The following is an 18,348-nucleotide window of genomic DNA, read 5'->3' as shown; positions in this document are numbered from 1 at the left end:
GTCTTTTTTCTCGGAGTTTACATCTTTATTTTCATCTGCTTCTCCATCATTTTAGTGTTATCCAGATCTCTTTAGTCTGCCAAAATGGATTATGAATTTCACCAAAGCCTGCTGTCTCAGGAGAATTCTGATAATACTCCTTCCAGAAGGACCAAGGATAGCATCTTACTGTATTTTGTGGCATTTTGCTTCCCATTCAAGCCAGAACCAAGAAGTACAGATTAATGGGGAAATGGTCATACACATTTTTGTTTTGAATCCACAAAAAAGATTCAGTTAGAGTTTGTGGAAAACATTAGGGGGGATTTTATAGGAACCACATCTGGGGCTCAGTCCTACAAACCTAAGGGCTCACTTCTGCAAAATATTGATATCCTTCAGCTCCCAGTGACTTCACTGAGAGACTTGCCAGAATAATGACTACACATTATAGGATAGGGCCCATGTTCTACAGATTGTAATTTTTCTACCTAATCAGGACAACTGAGGTTATATTTCTGGTCTTTGGTAAACTGATGCGACTGACACTATGTTGAATCTAGTCACTTAGGAGTAAATCTGAATCCATCCTTCAATGTGCAGGGAGCTACTCACTACAATGAATCTGGGCTAGTTTCACTGGGTGAAGAGGGACAGAATTATTCAAGGGTGGGGGTGCTCAGTGGGCATTTGTATCCCCTATCCAGAGCCCAGCTCCACAGGGAAGTCTTACACAGGGCAAATAGAGAGAGAGAGATGATCAGGGAAAGGCTGGCCCTGGCTGTGGATCCATTACTTTGAGTCTTTGCTCCCTGATAAGTGCGATCACGGACAGCAGAGGTGCTACACAGACTGGCTCCACAGTGGTTCTATAACATAAGAGAAGGATTTTTTTTTATCCCTGACTCCTAGTAGGGCATATTAATGTGTGAATACATGGGCTGTGTTGTGATTCCCAGGAACTGGGCCTTAAAGAAGCAATTATTCAAGGTTTAGTAACTCTCTTAAAAACCCTTTTGATTTAACAAGTGGTTAGCATTTGTTGTGTTCAGAAAAGTTATCATCTGTTTGCGTCAACTAAATTACAACTGAAGCAAGGTTCATAATGCTGTGACATTGCCGCTAAAGATCAACATCAATTGTGCTTTCCAGATAATATTATAAAATACTGATATTTCTATTTTAAAAATTACACTTTTAAGCTGCTAGTGTTTATGATAACATGTACATCATTAATCTTCATACTTTAATCTCTATAGTCCTATTTGACATACTCTGAAGCTTTAAAAGGGTATGAGTGCCTTATATTGTTTATTGAGATACAAGATAGACTATAAACTAAAAGATCTGGGGAATCAATATTATATTCATGACATTTTGTTTAATTTACATAATATGCTTTATTGCTAAACACGTTAGATAGTTACTGGTATGTTTACCTTGATCAATGGTAATATGGACATTCTCAAAAGGGTAAATCTATTAATTAGAGACCTGCACAGCTTTCCTTCTTGCTAGTGTAATCATTAAATTGATTTTTCCAGTCCATCATGTAATTGTTCCAGCGATGGAATCCAGCTTTCCATTCTCGTTCTGCTTCATCAATATTTCCTGTAAAATACATAATGGGTTGTATTAATCTAAATTTGAATCTTTTTTTTACATTAATTGAAAAATAATGTTGATTACCAGTGCCATTTTTCTCTAGATGGCACAACAGTTTCTCCTCCCTCTCTTTCATCCCCAACTATTGGAAATTCAGTGGCTAACATTTTAGCACTGCATCAGAAAGTAGTGAGTTAAAATGAAGAACTATCATTCTGGCACAATCTTAGGTATTATATATTTATGAAGATGAATTTGCTCTCTTTACACTGTATATATGTTTATCAAATAAATACGTATTATTTATCTCAGCTTTCAAAAGCAACCTCTGTTTATTTTAATCAAAATTGACTGATTTCATACACAGTTTTTAGTACAGCCCAGAAAACCCCATTAAGGATCATATCTCCACTGTGTCAGGTGCTTGTGATAGAGTATACAATCCCTACAGTGGTATGGAAGGGGTTAAGTAGCCTCTTTGAGCTGGAGTGGCACTGCCCCCCTCACTTGCAAATCATTCCAGGACTGGAGGAGTTGTTAAAGGGAGGGAACTCCACTCAGGTGGGGTAACCCTGGAAAGGAAACAGACTGTTGAACTTCTCCAGCCCCAGGAGAGGTGACAGTCTGCAGAAAGAGGGTGAAGATCACCTGAGCTAAAAGGGATAGGTGGGGACTGAGACTTGCACTGGAGCCCAGTGAACTCTGAAGTGGGCAGTAATTCTCCTAGGGCCCTCTGAAGTAACAACAGCCCATGTTCTGGAGGGAACTGCTGACAGATTTTTCTTTTCCTTTCTTTTGTTTAAGCTCATTTGCTGCTTGCAGGCTGTTTTGTTGAATCACCTGAGACCCGGAGAGGAGATGAAACAACCAAGAGGCCTTGGCCGAAGAGATGAGTTCTGGCCTGCTAAAAAGATACATCTTTGCAGCACCTGTTGAGGTGGGAGCAATTGAACTCACATCTGCACTCCTCACATAGCTCCTACATGGGGCATGCTACCTGTGACAGATTTATGACAGTGCTGTACAAAAACATAGATACATGGTGGAATCACCGCTCCATTCAAGTTAAGGCTGTTGCAGAGAAGCTAAATGAAATCTTTGCACCTGAGCCATTCTTTTTAGGTAATATATCAAAGGAATTATCCCAGATTGAGGTGTCAGTAGAAGAAGTTTTGGAACAAATTGATAAATTAAACAGCATCAATTCTCCATGACTGGATGATATTCATCCAAAGATTCTGAATGAACTCAAATATTAAATTGAAGAACTACTAATTGTGGTATTTTACCTATCACTTAAATCAGACTCTGTACCAGATGACTGGAAGATAATTAATGTAATGCCAATTTTTTAAAAAAGCTCCAAAGGTGATGTTAGCAATTACAGGTTGGTAAGCCTAACTTCAGTACCAGGCAAATTGGTTGAAGCTATAGTAGAGAACAAAATTACGAGACCCATACATGATCATGATAGGTAAGAGTCAACACAGCTTTTGTAAAGGGAAATCATGCCTCACCAATCTATTAGAATTATTTGAAGGAGTCAACAAGCAACTGGACAAGAATGATCCTTGCAAGTTGATATGGCGTATTTGAACTTTCAGAAAGCCTTTTACATGGTCCTGTACTGAAGGCTCTTAATAAAAGTAACCAGTCCTGGGATATGAGGAAAGGTCCTCTCAGTGATCTGTAACTAGTTAAAACATAGGAAACAAAGGATAGGAATAATTGGTCAGTTTTCACAGTGGAGAGGAGTAAACAGTGGGGTCCCCCAAAGACCTGTCCTGGGATCGGTGCTGTTCAACATATTCATAAATTATCTGGAAAAGGGTTAAATGGTGAGGTAGTAAAGTTTTCATACAGTAATAAATTACTTAAGGCAAATCCAAAGCTGGCTGCAAAGAGTTTCTGCGGGATCTCACAAAACTGGGTTACTGGGCAAAATGGCAGATGAAATTTAATGTTGAGAAGTGCAAAGTGATCTACATTGGAAAACATAATCCCAACTATACATACTAAATGATAGGGTCTAAATTAGCTGCTATCACTCAAGAAAGATCTTAGAGTCATTGTGGATAGTTCTCTGAAAACATCTGCTTAATGTTTTCATTAATGTACAGAATATTAGTAACTATTAAGACAGGGATACATAATAAGACTGAAAATATCATAATGCTACTACATGGTATGCCCATAGCTTGAATAGTGAGTTCAGTTCTGGCTTCTCCATCAAAAAAAGAAAGATATATTATAATGTGAGAGGTACAAAGAAGGGCAACAAAAAATGATTAAGGGCATGGAACAGCTTCCATAAGAGGCAGATTAAAAAGGCTGGGACAGTTCATCTTAGAAATGAGATGACTGACTGGGGATATGATAGAGGTCTATATAATTATGAATGGTGTGGAGAAAGTGAATAGGGAAGAGTTATTTACTCCTTAACACAAGAAGCAGAAGTTACTCAATGAAATTAATAATTAGCAGGTTTAAAACAAACATAGGGAAGTACTTCACAGTCAACCCATGGAACACTTTGAAAAGGGATGTTATCAAGGCCAAAAGTATAACTGGGTTGAAAAAAGAATTAGATAAGTTCATCGAGGATAGGTCCATGAACGGCTATTAGCCAAGATGGTCAGGAATACCACCTCATGCTTCATGTGTCCCTAAACTTCTGACTGCTAGCAGTTGGGACTGGATGACAGTGGAGGGATCATTTGATAATTGCTCTGCTGTGTTCATTCTCTTTGAAGCATCTGGCAATGGTTATTGTCAGAAGATGGGTTACTGGACCAGATGGACCAATGGTCTAGCCCAGTATGGCCATTTTTGTGTCAAAAAGGATAAAGTTTATTTGCAGATCAGCTGAATATTTGCAAACTTGTTTGGTCTGGAAATCAGGTTGGTAATTTACTGATAAGAGACTTTTCAATAGATTTTAATGCTTTCCTAGTTTCAGTTATATCGAGAGTAATTCAATACCTTTGCTTCTGGAACAAAGTGAAAGCAAAAAAGAATGAAGATGTACAAAAAATAAAAAAATAGATGAACCAAACTTTTTATTTCCAAAGCTCTAAAATAGTTAGAGTTTCACTAGATTTGAGTTATGGGAAAAATTCAGATAATTTCTTATTTTCTCCTGGCTAGTTTTCTCATTAACAAAAAAACCTAAAGCTTGTGCATTTCCAAATGTTGATAATATTAAAAACTTTTTTTGGTCAATAAACTATGTAAATATGACTCATAAGACCTGTAAGGAGCAGATATGCACAATACTAAATGTTCTACTTTTACAGTCACTTTTCTGACCATCAGTGCTGCTGTCTGCATCTTTTTTTTTTTACCTTAAATAAGAAATCAGACTCTTAGATGAAGCCAGATTATTTGCAACTATGTCAAATGGATGGGTAATTTGGCATTTGGACCATTACTAGTACTATTTTAAGAAAAACACCTGGATCTTATTGCTTTTCTTAGGCTTGATTATGATTATCCAGTCTAATTTATCCATGCAGTGTTGCCCAATTATCGATTCAGGCAACTGTTACATTTCTTCCTGAATATTTCAGGTACAGAGGCTCAGATATTTCTGAAGTCTTAATGACTGGAAAGTAATCATGCCCAAATATTTTATAAACTTGAATACATCTCCTGTCCATACATCTCTAATCAGAAATAATTGATCTGGATCATAAATTATGAGACATTTCAGTGCTACCTAACGGACATTAAAAGAAGTGAGTGAGCTATAGAAAATGGACTATGAGAAATTCAGACTAGCCACTATTATGAATCTAAAAAAGAAAGAGAGACACTAAAAGCCCTGAAATAAGAACTTGGGTTCCCATTTGTTTGCACTTTTTCAGCGATAAGATCAAAACTGAAGTCACAAGTCAATGCATCCCATTATCATCAACATCATCAATCTCTTTGAAGCAACCACCTGTGACTTAGATGAGCTGACAGAAACGAGGCAAAAAGAGATTAGAGAATTCATCTTGACCAATGATTACAATTCAGAGCATGAGGTTACTCAAATTCACTACCATATAACAAAAGCCAACCAATGAAATAATTAATACATTTTAACAGATTCAACAGCTTAAATGCAGTTTTATATGGTCAAATCTCCTTATATTTTCAAATCTCAAAAGGTTTTGTAGTTGATTATCCCAAAAGATTTGCAGGCCCTGATTAAAAATAAAAATAATAAATTGTAAGCAATAACAATAAATAATAATAATGAACAATAGATACATAATAATTAACATGATAGGGAGTCTTTTTTGGATCAGGCCTCTAATGCTCAGTTTGATATAGCAAGAAAACAAAGTGTTCCATATACCCACAGATCAAACAGTTGACAGCACATCCCTTCCCATATTGCTTTGGTGATGTCACAGTACCCTAATTTCAGTGGAGTTACATCAGAGATAAATTTGGCTCCATGCCCTTATTTGCCCCTCTGTTAAATCTGCCAAAAGGGCACCAGTGAATGTATTTTTGTGTTATAGACACTAGGAGCTGGACAGAGGTCACATAACAGTTATGATATAGTATAATTTAGTAGGAAACATAAGTCAGGAGTAATGTTTCCTTCCTACCCAGCTGCTATTAGTACCTGCAAATATATTCCTGACTCTTAGCTCTGATAAATATTAGGAACTGTCCAAGTACAGGGGTCTACAGCATTAGGTGTATTTTGAAATCTCTCCTGGATGTTCTTCAGTCATACATACAATTTCAGATGAGCTGTGCAGCTTTAACACACAAAGGTTTTTTTGTTTGCTTGTTTGTTTTTAAAGAAACAAGATTTTTATTTTCTTCTTCTTCTTCTTCTTCTAACAGTCAGTAGAAATGTTCAGATGGTACAATATTGTAATAAGTTTTACCTCCCTTACTAACTAGGTTGCAGGAGGGTGGGACTAGACAAATTAAATGAATGGACAGAGGATTTTAGGGGCCATATCCTTCCACCCTTATATTAAGTATTGCCTTAGTCTGAGACTAGCCCCACTAGTCCCATATGTAATGTTTGCTGAATCTAACCCAAAGTAATATGGAAACTGGTTCTGATATTGAACTTTCCAACTTGTGGCATAAGAACATAAGAATGGCCATACTGGGTCAGACCAAAGGTCCATCTAGCCTAGTATCCAGTCTTCCGACAGCGACCAATGCCAGGTGCCCCAAAGGGAATGAACAGAACAGGTAATCGTCAAGTGATCCATCCCGTCGCTCATTCCCAGCTTCTGGGAAACAGAGGCTAGGGATACCATCCCGGCCATTTGTGGCTAATAGTCACTGATGGACCTATACTCCATGAATTTATCTAGTTCTTTGTTGAACCCTGATATAGTCTTGGTCTTCACAACATCCTCTGGCAAAGAGTTCTACAGACTGACTGTGCATTGTGATACTTCCTTTTGTTTGTTTTAAACTTGTTGCCTATTAATTTCATTTTGTGACCCCTTGTTCTTGTATTATGAAAAGGCATTTTAATGATCTACATACAGCTGATTATTTGTCTAATGTATAATGCTTTTGAATACTATTTTCTACATGTAAAATGTTCAAGCTTAATTCTTAGTTTTCTTAGGATATTTTTCTTAGCACATTCACAAAATCCACTGATAGGACTATTCTGACATTTTATCTTTGTTTTGTTTCTTCATAGGAAATACAGAATGACACAATCTTGCTATAAATTAAAAAAATAAATTATATTTTTAAAAAGACCAGAGAAAGTAATGGAGTAGAAACTGGAGTCACTAAACATTTTGCTGTCTCTTATATTTTACTACTTTAGCCAACTGTCTGTCTTGCTTAGTGTGTGGTAGAGCCAGCTTTGTTGTTGAGCAGCATTGGTGCTGGTCATTATGTAGATAGGAGATCTCAAAGTAATAAACAGGATAGCAGAGGAAGATGAGTTAGTAAGTGGCTCAGTACCAAGCTGATTCCCTAGCATGGTGACAGAAGACACCGTATGGCTGGAGGTGGCATTTTTCAGATAAGGCATAAAACTGAGGCTCTGACCACTTGAGGTAATTAAAATATTCAACTGCCTTTTTAGCAAGAGTAGACATGTCAGCTTGGGTGTCCTCTTCAAATTCCAATTGGAATCATTACACTCCTATCTACCTAAATTCCAGCTGCATTTTCAACTGGATATCGTATTTTTCTTCACTTCTGTCCTAAATGTTGTGCAGTGTTGCTGTACATTAAAGCAGTTGTGACTTTCCACCTAAGAGGTGACTGTGTTTCAATGTTGGGTAAGGTGATCTGCGGATGTATCTCTGTCTATGGTATGTAAAGTCCTTTGGGAACTAAAGAGATACAAAATAATATTTTTGAACTTAGTGTTTCATTGAAAGGAACCTTTGCAATGAAAGTGCATCTTAGGAAGTTTATCTGTGGAAACTAAAATGATTTTTTTTCTCACAGCTGGAAGAGGTTGTGTAGGAAACATAAATATCCAAAGGTCTAATGGTTCTGTTCTAAAAACAGGCAGTGCCAAAACACCACCACCACCTAACAACATTCAGTCTCCTTCTTTTACTTTTGTTAAGAGTATGTTATGAAATCTTTCAAAAATATTTTAAACATGCATATTAAATTAGGGATTAAAAGAAATGATTTATGGTATATCAAGAAACATACTTTCATTTCTCTAGGCAGATCGTGAAAGGTGGTTTGTGATCTTTCCCCACCCAAGGCCATGAAAGGCAAGTCTGCTGGGCTGCCAAGAGATGCTGAAGCATGTGTGTTGATATAAATCGTGTCACAGAACATTTGGTATACACAGTACATTTGTATATCAATAACATCATCCAAACAGATGGAGTATACAATTATCATTTTTATGAGTAATGCCTGATGATCAAAACGCAGATTAAACCAAGTCTGTGTAGATCTGAAATATCCACTTCTTGCCTGAAAATGACCCAAATTCACACACAAAAAATATACTTGCTATTTTGTAAAATCTCCCACGTAGTCACCAAATGGCAGGGTGTCGTGAAAAGAGACACAGCAAAGCATCACCCAAACAGCAAATAATACATTGAATTGGTTACAAATGCTGCTTCCTTTCCCTTTTTTTATTTAATAAAATGAGATCTGATGCTAAGAGCTACTGAACATCACCTACAACATACTGATGAGCCCAACCAACTTCTATTGAAGTGAATGGGAATATTGCACTCAGATAATGTGGCACAGTATAAGAGCCTAAAAAGATCAGAATAGATTAAAACAAATGGTTTCAATAGACAATTTGAGACCATTCCCATGATCCAGTCCTTTCTCTTTAGTTTCTGTGATTTCAAATCCAGTGAACTGCAGTGATATGATCTCAGTCAAGTATAAAAATATTGGTCTGATTCTGTTCCCTTTGAAGTAAATGGGGAAAGTCATAATGATTTCAGTAGGAGCAGATCAGAACTGTAATAGACCAAAGGGCACAAAATGGGAATGAATTAACCATTTCAGAAAAACAAAACAAAAACAAACTTTTGCCACCACGAACACTTATCCACTTCTAGAGCCAACCTTAAACTGAACTTTATGGAAGGATGTGAAATTATCACTTAACCTTTCCAAAACCTGATTTTATTTCCATGCATTTCTTTCCTTCTAGGCTTAGATGAGGGTTGGAACTCCAAAAACATTTTTATAAAGACTGTTCCTGAAAAATATCCGGAGGCACACAACCCTGATCTGTACCATTGGCTCACTAAAATGCAAGATACCAGAACCCTGACAGGAAAATCAGTTTTCAAGAGATATCTAGCCAGTTATTAAAGTCTGAATGGATTTGGATAGGATAGCAAAGTTTCCAAAGTTTTCAGTCTTCATGAATAAACCCAAATTCCAAACCTCGCTGAAACCATAACTCCAAACCTTACGACAATTCTCCATCACTAATAAAAAGTTATTAAAAGTGATTTAGACAAACACTGCAAAAGCACTATGCAAACAATCTTAATTAAAATCCAGTGGTATTTTGCACTGGCCAAACCCTGAGGTCTCTCCATTCTTTTTATGCAGTCTTTATATAACAACTGCAAGGTTGTCACCAGAGATTGAGCCCTGGAACTCCAGAAATAAATCACAAGCGTCTACAGCTTGGTGCTAAAGAACCAAGTCCCCCAGCTGGCAGCAGCAGCAAACTCACAGCCTCTGTGGATTAGGTACAAAGGGTAGAGAAAACTCATCCTAAGCATCTGCAGCCCTTGGCAATTCTAATCCCAGACAAGCTCCCATTTTTGGCCATCACGGTCTGCATTAGGGACTGAACTTGGTACCTCCAGCATTAGCAGCCTGCTGCACTACAGCTTCAACAAAAGCCCCTCAGCTGGAAGCAGACATATCTGTTCTCTGTGTATCAGACACATTTGGGGTTGCATAACACCCTGACGAATAACCAGGCAAACTCCTGCTGAAGTGAATGGGAGTTTGCCCGAGAAAAGACATCAGGATTTGATTCCATTGAAACAACCTTTTCAAATATAAGCTTTGAGATTCAAATTGAAATACAGTGCTACTATCAGGAAAGTGAGCTCCTATTGAGCAGCATACTCTGTGTGTGCATATTTACCAAAAGTTTACCTGTCATCTCCAGGACTTTGGGAAAAAATACATTCCAGAATCGACACTGGTGGGCACGTAATTTTGTATATATCTTTGAAGCTTCAGTGTTTAATGTTAAGTATTTTTGTTCAGCTGTAGTGAAGATTGGCCATCTGGTTCCATTGATCTGAGTCCCATTTGGAGTTCTAAATGATTAAAGAGAAATATTTCATTTCTCATGGGAAATTACCTGTGCACATCAATAGAATAAAATTATACTATTGACAAGTTATATTATATCAGACATCAATATGTTAGTTTGGAATTACAGGAGCACCTTTGTACATGATAGAAATAAAACCACCACCCAAAACAGTAAAACTTTACATTTTTCATATCACTAAGGTTAATTAACAAAAGTAAAAATAAATATATTTAGATTAGTTTTTTTTTCTTATCCTGAAAGAAAAATGAAGTTAACAAAACCAGCCTACATAAATTGCATATGTTGAACCCAGAAGGTCTGATGGAAGATACAATCTGTTACAGGTGACCCCAAAACGGTAAAGCTAGAAGCTTGCATTACATATATTTTAATTTAAATGCTAATGTCTAATTCTAATATGAGTCCATTGGATTGCATTGTTCAGGTAGATAATGAAGGGTCTACAAGTAAAGGTTTACATCTGTGTAAATGAAGTGACTGGAGTCCACCCTGGTTACAGCAAGGTCCAGGAGAAGAAGACAATGACTTTTGTATTAGAAGAAAAGGCCCCAACTACAATGTGCTAAATACCCCCATTGTGTTACTGAGCACACTGAATGACAACTCATTCTGAAAGCAATGAGAATTAAAGGGTGCTGAGCATCTAGTAGCATGTGATTAGCTTCCAACAGGAACAGGACCATGATTATTATTAGTTGTAGTGGTGGTGAATATTATAATAGGCCCAAGGGATAAACTGAATTTAAGAGGGGGATATGGTTTTAGGACCATAGAGATTTTTATCCATTTTTTTCCCCCAGAGACGGATGAGTTTTATAGTGTAGAAACAGATAGGACTTGATGAAAAAGAAGTTGGTTTAAGTTTCAGAAGAGAGGAAGTCTTAAAATCATTTATGGGTGCAGGAGGCCTTTGAGACAGAGTATGATTTACATAAAGACTGGATGATTTGTGACTATTAAAAGGTAAGGTTATGGAAGCTTAGACAGGGTGGAAAAAACGGTAATTAAACATCCTAATTCAGTGCTTAAAGAAGGAGAACACTTTTGCTTTCTTTGCTGGCAACTACTGCCTAGGAGTCTGGAGTGTCTTCACCTCAGGTAGTCAGTACAATGGTGAAGCACTGGACAGTAGCCTTTCCTGTCCTGCTGATGCATTATGTACACAGGACAGTCTCCTCCCTCTACATCAGAAATCTTTTTCATGGTATGAGGGCAATTCCAACCACATGCAGCTTCCTGAATAGCTGTTGAGGAGGAGGAGTGGCATTCAACATAGAAAAGTAAATAAGAGGAGTACATGGTTCAGGCAAAGTGACCTCTTTCAGAGGACAAAAATAAGAGAATCCCAAAGAGTACGGGATTCAGATGGGTTCTGCTTACCAGTGATGGGAATGGGAGTGGTTGGAGGATAAGTAATATTCATATCCAGTTACCTAATTATTGGTAGAACATCAGGCCTATTCTCTATATTCTGAATGAATCTAGTTATTGGCCCATCTCTAGCGTTTTGCTTTATTTTAAAGCATCAGGTACTGGTCCCTGGTGGAGACATGATATTAGACTAAAAGATCCATTAATCTGATCTGGCATGGCAATTTCTATGTTCCTAACTCGCTCACTTCTTTACTAATTCTGCTCTTATTAACTTATGGAACCCTTTTAACTGCACATTTATTTGTGGCTTCTGAAAACAATGACTTAAACAGAGTTGACTTGTACTTCAGTTCAAAATCAGAGCGCTAATAGTGCTGTCAGTATTCATTTAATAGCCTTTATGCTATAAAATAAATCATGACATTCCAAAATGTAATTTACAGATAACAAGGAGGTTTATGCCTATGAATGCAGATATACTTTACTAAAAATGATTGAAAACATGATCAGATTAATACAGAATATTGCCATACCAGAACATGCTGATTATAACATCCTCTCTACATTGCTACAGCGTTTACCATCTTAACTAGAAATGTACTGTAGCTCCCTTCTTACTGAAAACTTCCAGAAAATTAAAAAAAACAACCAAAGCCAGTTCCCAGCTACAATGATACAATGAGACCACAGGATTATAATATTTTTAATTTGTAACAATTATTTAGGTTTGTAATCTATCTGCACACATCACACCTATTTTTCATTCCTTCTTGCTAAGAATGTTGCCATGAGCATTGTAACTCCCAATATAATCTGGGAAATTCCATGGTTTATGGAGTTAATACAGTTAATACAAATAGAAATTAACTGTATTAAGATAATGTTATGATTGCATGGGCAAGACCTCAAGTGCCAAGCAATGACAAAAATGAGGTTGTATGCATAGCCTGAACTCTGCCCCCTTGTGGAAGCAGAGTTCCACGTAACTGGCGAGAACCTGGTCCTGCTGAAAATTTTATGTGTAGGATTCATCGTGATCCATGGAAACCTGACTCCACTTTCAGTGGCTGCCTATCTCCAAAGTCTCCTGTTCACCATCTCCTCAAAACTCCCACTCCCTAGTCAACCCCAATTAATGAGAAATTCCAGATGCTTCTTCCCCAGGAAACTCCACAGTTTGCCCACATGCTAAAGAGCAAGGAAGGGAGCAGCCACTCCTGTGTTCATGGGTGGCAGGTGAACTGCTGGCTCTGGGAGACTACCCCCTCAGACCCGCTCCTTCTGCCAGAGGCCTTGCCCCTTCCATGCCCACTGCCGAAGCCCAGAGCTCCTCCACTGCAGCCGCTGGCCTCCGCCCCAGGCTAGCGCCTCCAGCCCCGGAATGCCTCCAGCCCCTCCCCACCAGACCCAGAGTGTCAGGAGGTTGAGCAGTGTGACCCCAGTCCCCCAAGCCCCAGAGGCCAGGCAGCATGGCCCCAGATCTACCCCCCGCCCAAATAGTCCCAGCCCCAGAGCACAGTCCCAACCTCCCTAGCCCCAGAGCACTGGGAGGCCGGGCAGTGTGGCCCCAGCCCCTCTAGCCCTGGAATACCAGGAGGTCAGACAGCACGGTCCCACACTTTGCAAAGTAACCACACTTTGCACTTATCTTTACTGAATGTCATTTTGTTGAATTCAAACCAATTCTCCAATTTATCAAGGTTGTTTTGAATTCTAATCCTGTACTCCAAAGTGCTGGCAACCCCTCTCAGCTTGGTGTCATCCACACATTTTATAAGAATATTCTCCATTCCATTATCCAAGACATTAATTAAAATATTTTACAGTACTGGACCCAGGACTGACCCCTACAGGCCCCCACTAGATATGGCCCCCTAGCCTGACAACAAACCATTGATAACTACTCTTTGAGTATGGTCTTTAAACCAGTTTTGCATACATCTTATAATATTTTCATCTAGGTCACATTTCTCTAGTTTTCTTATGAGAATGTCATGTCAAAAGTCTTACTGAAATCAAGATCTATCACATTTACAGTTTCTCCCCTATCCACACAGTAAAAAAAAAAAAAAAAGGTTGGTCTGGCATGATTTGTTCGGGACAAATCCATGCTGGCTATCATTTATAACCCTCTTATCCTCAAGGTGGTTACAAATTTATTGTTTAATAATTTGCTCTAGGATCTTTCCAGATATCAAAATTAAGCTGACTGGTCTTTATGGTTCCACAGGTACTCTTTGTTCCCCTTTTGTTTTCACTTATGGTGGTGTAAATGAGGAGTAACTCCATCTGCATAGGTGAGAGAAGGATTGGCCCCTTTGTGTCTTGAACTATGCTTAGTAATTTAAAATCAAATGCACAACTACAAAATGGGGAATAACTGACTAATCAGAAAAAGATATGGGGGGTGAAGTGAATCAGAGACTGAATATGAATCAACAATGTGATGCAGCGGCAAAAAAGGCTAAATCATTCTGGGGTGTATTAATAATAGCAATATTGTACATAAGACATGGAAGGTAATGGTCCCATTCTATTCAACGCTGGTGAGGCAAAAAAACTTGGCACATTCAGTCTTGAGAAGAAGATTGAAGGGAGACTTAGTAAGAGTCTTCAAATATGTGTTATAAAGAGGAAGATGATCAATTGTTCTCCATGTCCACTTTAAATAGGACAAGAAGTAATGGCCTTAATCTGCATCAAGGGATATTTAAGTTAGATATTAGGAAAAAAATTCTGACTATAAGGATATTTAAGCATGGAATAGGTGTCCAAAGGAGGCTCTAGAATTCCCATCACTGGAGGTTTTTAAGAACAGGTTAGACAAATACTTGTCAGGGAATGTCTAGGTGTACTTGGTCCTGTCTTAACCCAGAAGGCTGACTAGATGTCTTCTTGAGGTCCCTTCCAGCCCTGCATTTCTATGATTCTATTTTCCATTACATCTTTTTGTCCAAGAAAATGTCCTGAAAACATGCAGAGCTTCTCTGGGTTCTGACTGTGGCACAGCATCCTGTCATTCACGGACATTCATATGTTTCATGATGATAAGTCTTTAAAAAACGTGAGGCAGCCAAACTTATTTCCTGGTCTCCTCAACATTACATTGATGAAAGGGAAACTGTTCCTTAGATTTGATCTCCATCTTGAATTGCATGGCTGGAGCCAAGTAATTCAGGTGTCTCAGCCAACTAAGTAAGATCAGTTTTCAGAGTAGCAGCCGTGTTAGTCTGTATCCGCAAAAAGAACAGGAGTACTTGTGACACCTTAGAGACTAAGGTAAAGGTAAAGACTAAAATAAATTTGTTAGTCTCTAAGGTGCCACAAGTACTCCTGTTTTTTTTTAGTAGGATCAGTTTCAGACAAAAATAGAGTCAAAATCTCATCAACATGTTGTGTCCACCCCACACAATGTGTGCAAACAACAGGGCAACGCTAGATTGTATTAAAGTCACATTCCCATACTTCAGATATAGAAGTCCTATTCTGCCTTTGAACATATACGTGCTCCCACTGAAGTCTGTGGGCTTGATTTTAATCTCAGTCTCACTGCAGTAATAGCAGAATAGCTATTTTGAAGTCACAGGAGCTAGACTAGAATTACATCAGTGTAACTGAAATCAGAATCTGACCCTTTGGACATTATATATCCGTTAACTGGCAGCAAAATTTGCCCCTCAGGGTTCAGGCATCATAAAACATGTGTGATTTGGCTTACAGAGGGAACTTTTAGAAAGCTATACAATTTTAACAGGGGTTGTTCATTGAGAATTTCTGTATATTCCATGCTCATATGTAGTAGGCCTAGCCAAAAAATAAGAAGTCCTTTTTGCAACAAATTCTGAGGTTTCAGAATTGGTTTTCATTCTACTTGGAACCAAACAGGACACCTTTCAGAATTTTTGGAAAGGAAGAACTATACCCCAGAATAGCCAATACCCCACGGTTAGGCCACTACATGAGATGTGGAAGGTCAAGGTTTAAGTCCCTGCTCTTCCTGATTCAGGGCAGGGACTTGAACCTAAATCTCCCACATCCCAAGGGAGAGCTCTAACCACACTCTTTCTGTGATTTTGACCAGAAATTCCATCCTGGACTTGAGGAAACCTTCCCAATGAAAGTTTCATCAAAACAGCCATTAAAAAAAAGTTTAAAAAGTTTTGGCAAAAATTTCCGACTCGTTGTAATATTAGCAACTTCTTTAGTAGAACAAAATTAACTTAGTTAATATGGAAATTGTGACATCCTTGCACACGGAGCTTTATTAATCATAATAAATATATTTCCATTACCTTATTTTTCTCAATAATATGATTGATACTATTTGAGAACACAATATAAGCATTCATTACATTTTTATTAGTATCTCCTCAACATTACTTTTATGGATGATTTATCAATCTCACACCCAATTAGATTCAGTTAATCTAAGGTGTGATGAACAGGGTATGGTCATCATTTTGCAACAACTCATTACATTTTTTTTACTAGCATTCAAGAAATGAATTCTCCAAGACTTGTAAATTAGGACACTTAATTTCAGTGAAAGAGCTTCAGTTGGCTTTCTGCCTTGTCCTTTTACCATTCCCCAACACAAATATGCTGTTGGATGCTGAAATGCTTTAGAAGAAAGTTTTCTATGCTCAATTTTACAAATTTCTCAGGGGAAGATACAGCTGAAAATGGCTTACAAGTGTTTAGTTATCCTTTAGCTCAAGAACATAAGAACAGCCATACTGGGTCAGACCAATGGTCCATCTAGCCCAGTATCGTGTCTTCTGACAATGGCCAATGCCAGGTGCCCCAGAGGGAGTGAACAGAACAGGTAATCAAATGATCTACCCCTGTGGCCCACTGCTAGTTTCTGGCAAACAGAGGCTAGGGACTCTTCAGAGCATGGTTTTGCATCCTTCCTCATCCTGGCTCATAGCTATTGATGGACCTCTCCTCTACGAACTTATCTAGTTCTTTTTTGAACCCTGTTACAGTCTTGGCCTTCAAAACATTCTCTTGCAAAGAGTTCCACAGGTTAACTATGCATTGCTTGAATAAATACTTCCTTTTGTTTGTTTTAAACTTGATGCCTATTAATTTCATTTGGTGACCCCTAGTTCTTGTGTTATGAGAAGGAGTAAATAACACTTCATTATTTACTTTTCTCCACACCAGTCATGATTTTATAGACCTCTATCATATCCCCTCTTACTCATCTCTTTTCCAAGCTGGGAAATCCCAGTCTTATTAATCTCTCCTCATATGGAAGCTTTTACTCAAATGCTTTCAGCACTGGTAGTAGCACATAGTAAAATAGATTTCCATAGTTTATACACATAACTATTTGGATTTGTGCATGTGATTACATGTGTATGTAATAAAATAGTAAGGAGAAACTTCTCCATTCATATGTTGAACATGGGCAGAATATACAAGTATTCCTCTTTAATAGACTCATGAGCTGAAACACTGCCCAACTCCTTATCTCTTCATCTGTGCCCTGAATCAGTTGCTATCACATTTCTTGCCATTCTATGAAACTTGGTGGGTAATTGTTCAAGGGTTCGATGGGGCTATAATAATAATAATAATAATTAATAATAACAACAGTGACCATGCTAGCCCTCGGTTTCAATTTGACCCTTATCTTTAAATAGTTTCTTTAAGGGAGGACGTGAGTATGAATTTCTTTTTTATTGCTAGTTTTCATGATTTCCTCAACACCAGCCTGTTGTTCAGTGGGTCCTATTCTGCTGTTTGGTACCATGACAATGGGAAGCAAGAATGACTTCTGTCTCTCTTACGTTCCCTATAGTTGATTTTACAAAGGCTGTAAGAACTATGAAAGTGGCTGGGATCTGTAGCAATGTTTGCTCTGTTTAGGTTCAGTAGGGAGTAAGGATTGATAAACAAATGCTGCACCCCAGGGGCAAATTGTGGGAAGAAAAATTATTGTATGGCTCTTGAATTAATATAGCTTATTTCCCATCTCAAGTAAGATCCCACTCTCTTCCATCTCACTTTTTAACGAAGAGGGACTGCCCTTTAGATAAGATCCAGGTAGGCTGAGCAAGAGGATGAGGTATCATTCACCCCTGCTCAGCCAAGGACAAGGGCACAATCTAGCCTATTGATTTCAGTGAGAATATTAATGGAGTCGTGAACTACTCAGTGAGAGTAAGGACAGCAGACTCTGTCTCTGTAGGATAAACAGACACAAAGAGCCAGACTTTAACACCTAGTCATTCTGGGGGGTAGTTCCATTAATTTCAGTGTAGTTAGAGACGACTTGATGAGAGTAAGGGTGGCAGAGTCCTGCAGTTTGAAGAAGGAATTAAGGACCATGGGACTGGGACCCCCAGCAATATTTCTTAACACTCAATTGTAGGCTAATGATTAAGTCACATTGCTGAGAGTTAACCATGCTGAGAGTCGAGCAAACTAGACAAAATATCTTTAATATCTTGACTAGGCTTTTGGGTAAGATGGATGAACATTTATTGTCTGGAAGAGATGGTTTTGCTGTTTTCTGTCTCTTCCATTTGGACAGAAGGGCACTCTTAATTAGCTGGAGAGCTGAAGAGGAGCACCAGGCACGT

The 18,348-nt window shown here is 38.2% G+C and overlaps 1 protein-coding gene across 1 annotated transcript in view; it reads right to left on the bottom strand.

Annotated features, from left to right (window-relative positions):
- Positions 1 to 1,181: 1,181 nt before the first annotated feature.
- BCHE (butyrylcholinesterase) overlaps positions 1,182 to 18,348 on the bottom strand; it is a 43,674-nt gene continuing 26,507 nt past the window's right edge. Inside the window, exons 3-4 of the mRNA XM_032774687.2 lie at positions 10,195 to 10,361; positions 1,182 to 1,590 (exon numbers count right to left, since the gene is read on the bottom strand). Of these exons, the coding sequence (XP_032630578.1) occupies positions 1,466 to 1,590; positions 10,195 to 10,361 (292 nt within the window). The 3' untranslated portion in view covers positions 1,182 to 1,465. The remainder of the gene's footprint in view (positions 1,591 to 10,194; positions 10,362 to 18,348) is intronic.

This window comes from Chelonoidis abingdonii, chromosome 8 (assembly GCF_003597395.2).
Source record: "Chelonoidis abingdonii isolate Lonesome George chromosome 8, CheloAbing_2.0, whole genome shotgun sequence".
Classification (NCBI taxonomy): domain Eukaryota; kingdom Metazoa; phylum Chordata; order Testudines; family Testudinidae; genus Chelonoidis; species Chelonoidis abingdonii.
Note: the sequence above shows the minus strand (reverse complement) of the source record. Positions and strands in the feature narration are given on the sequence as shown.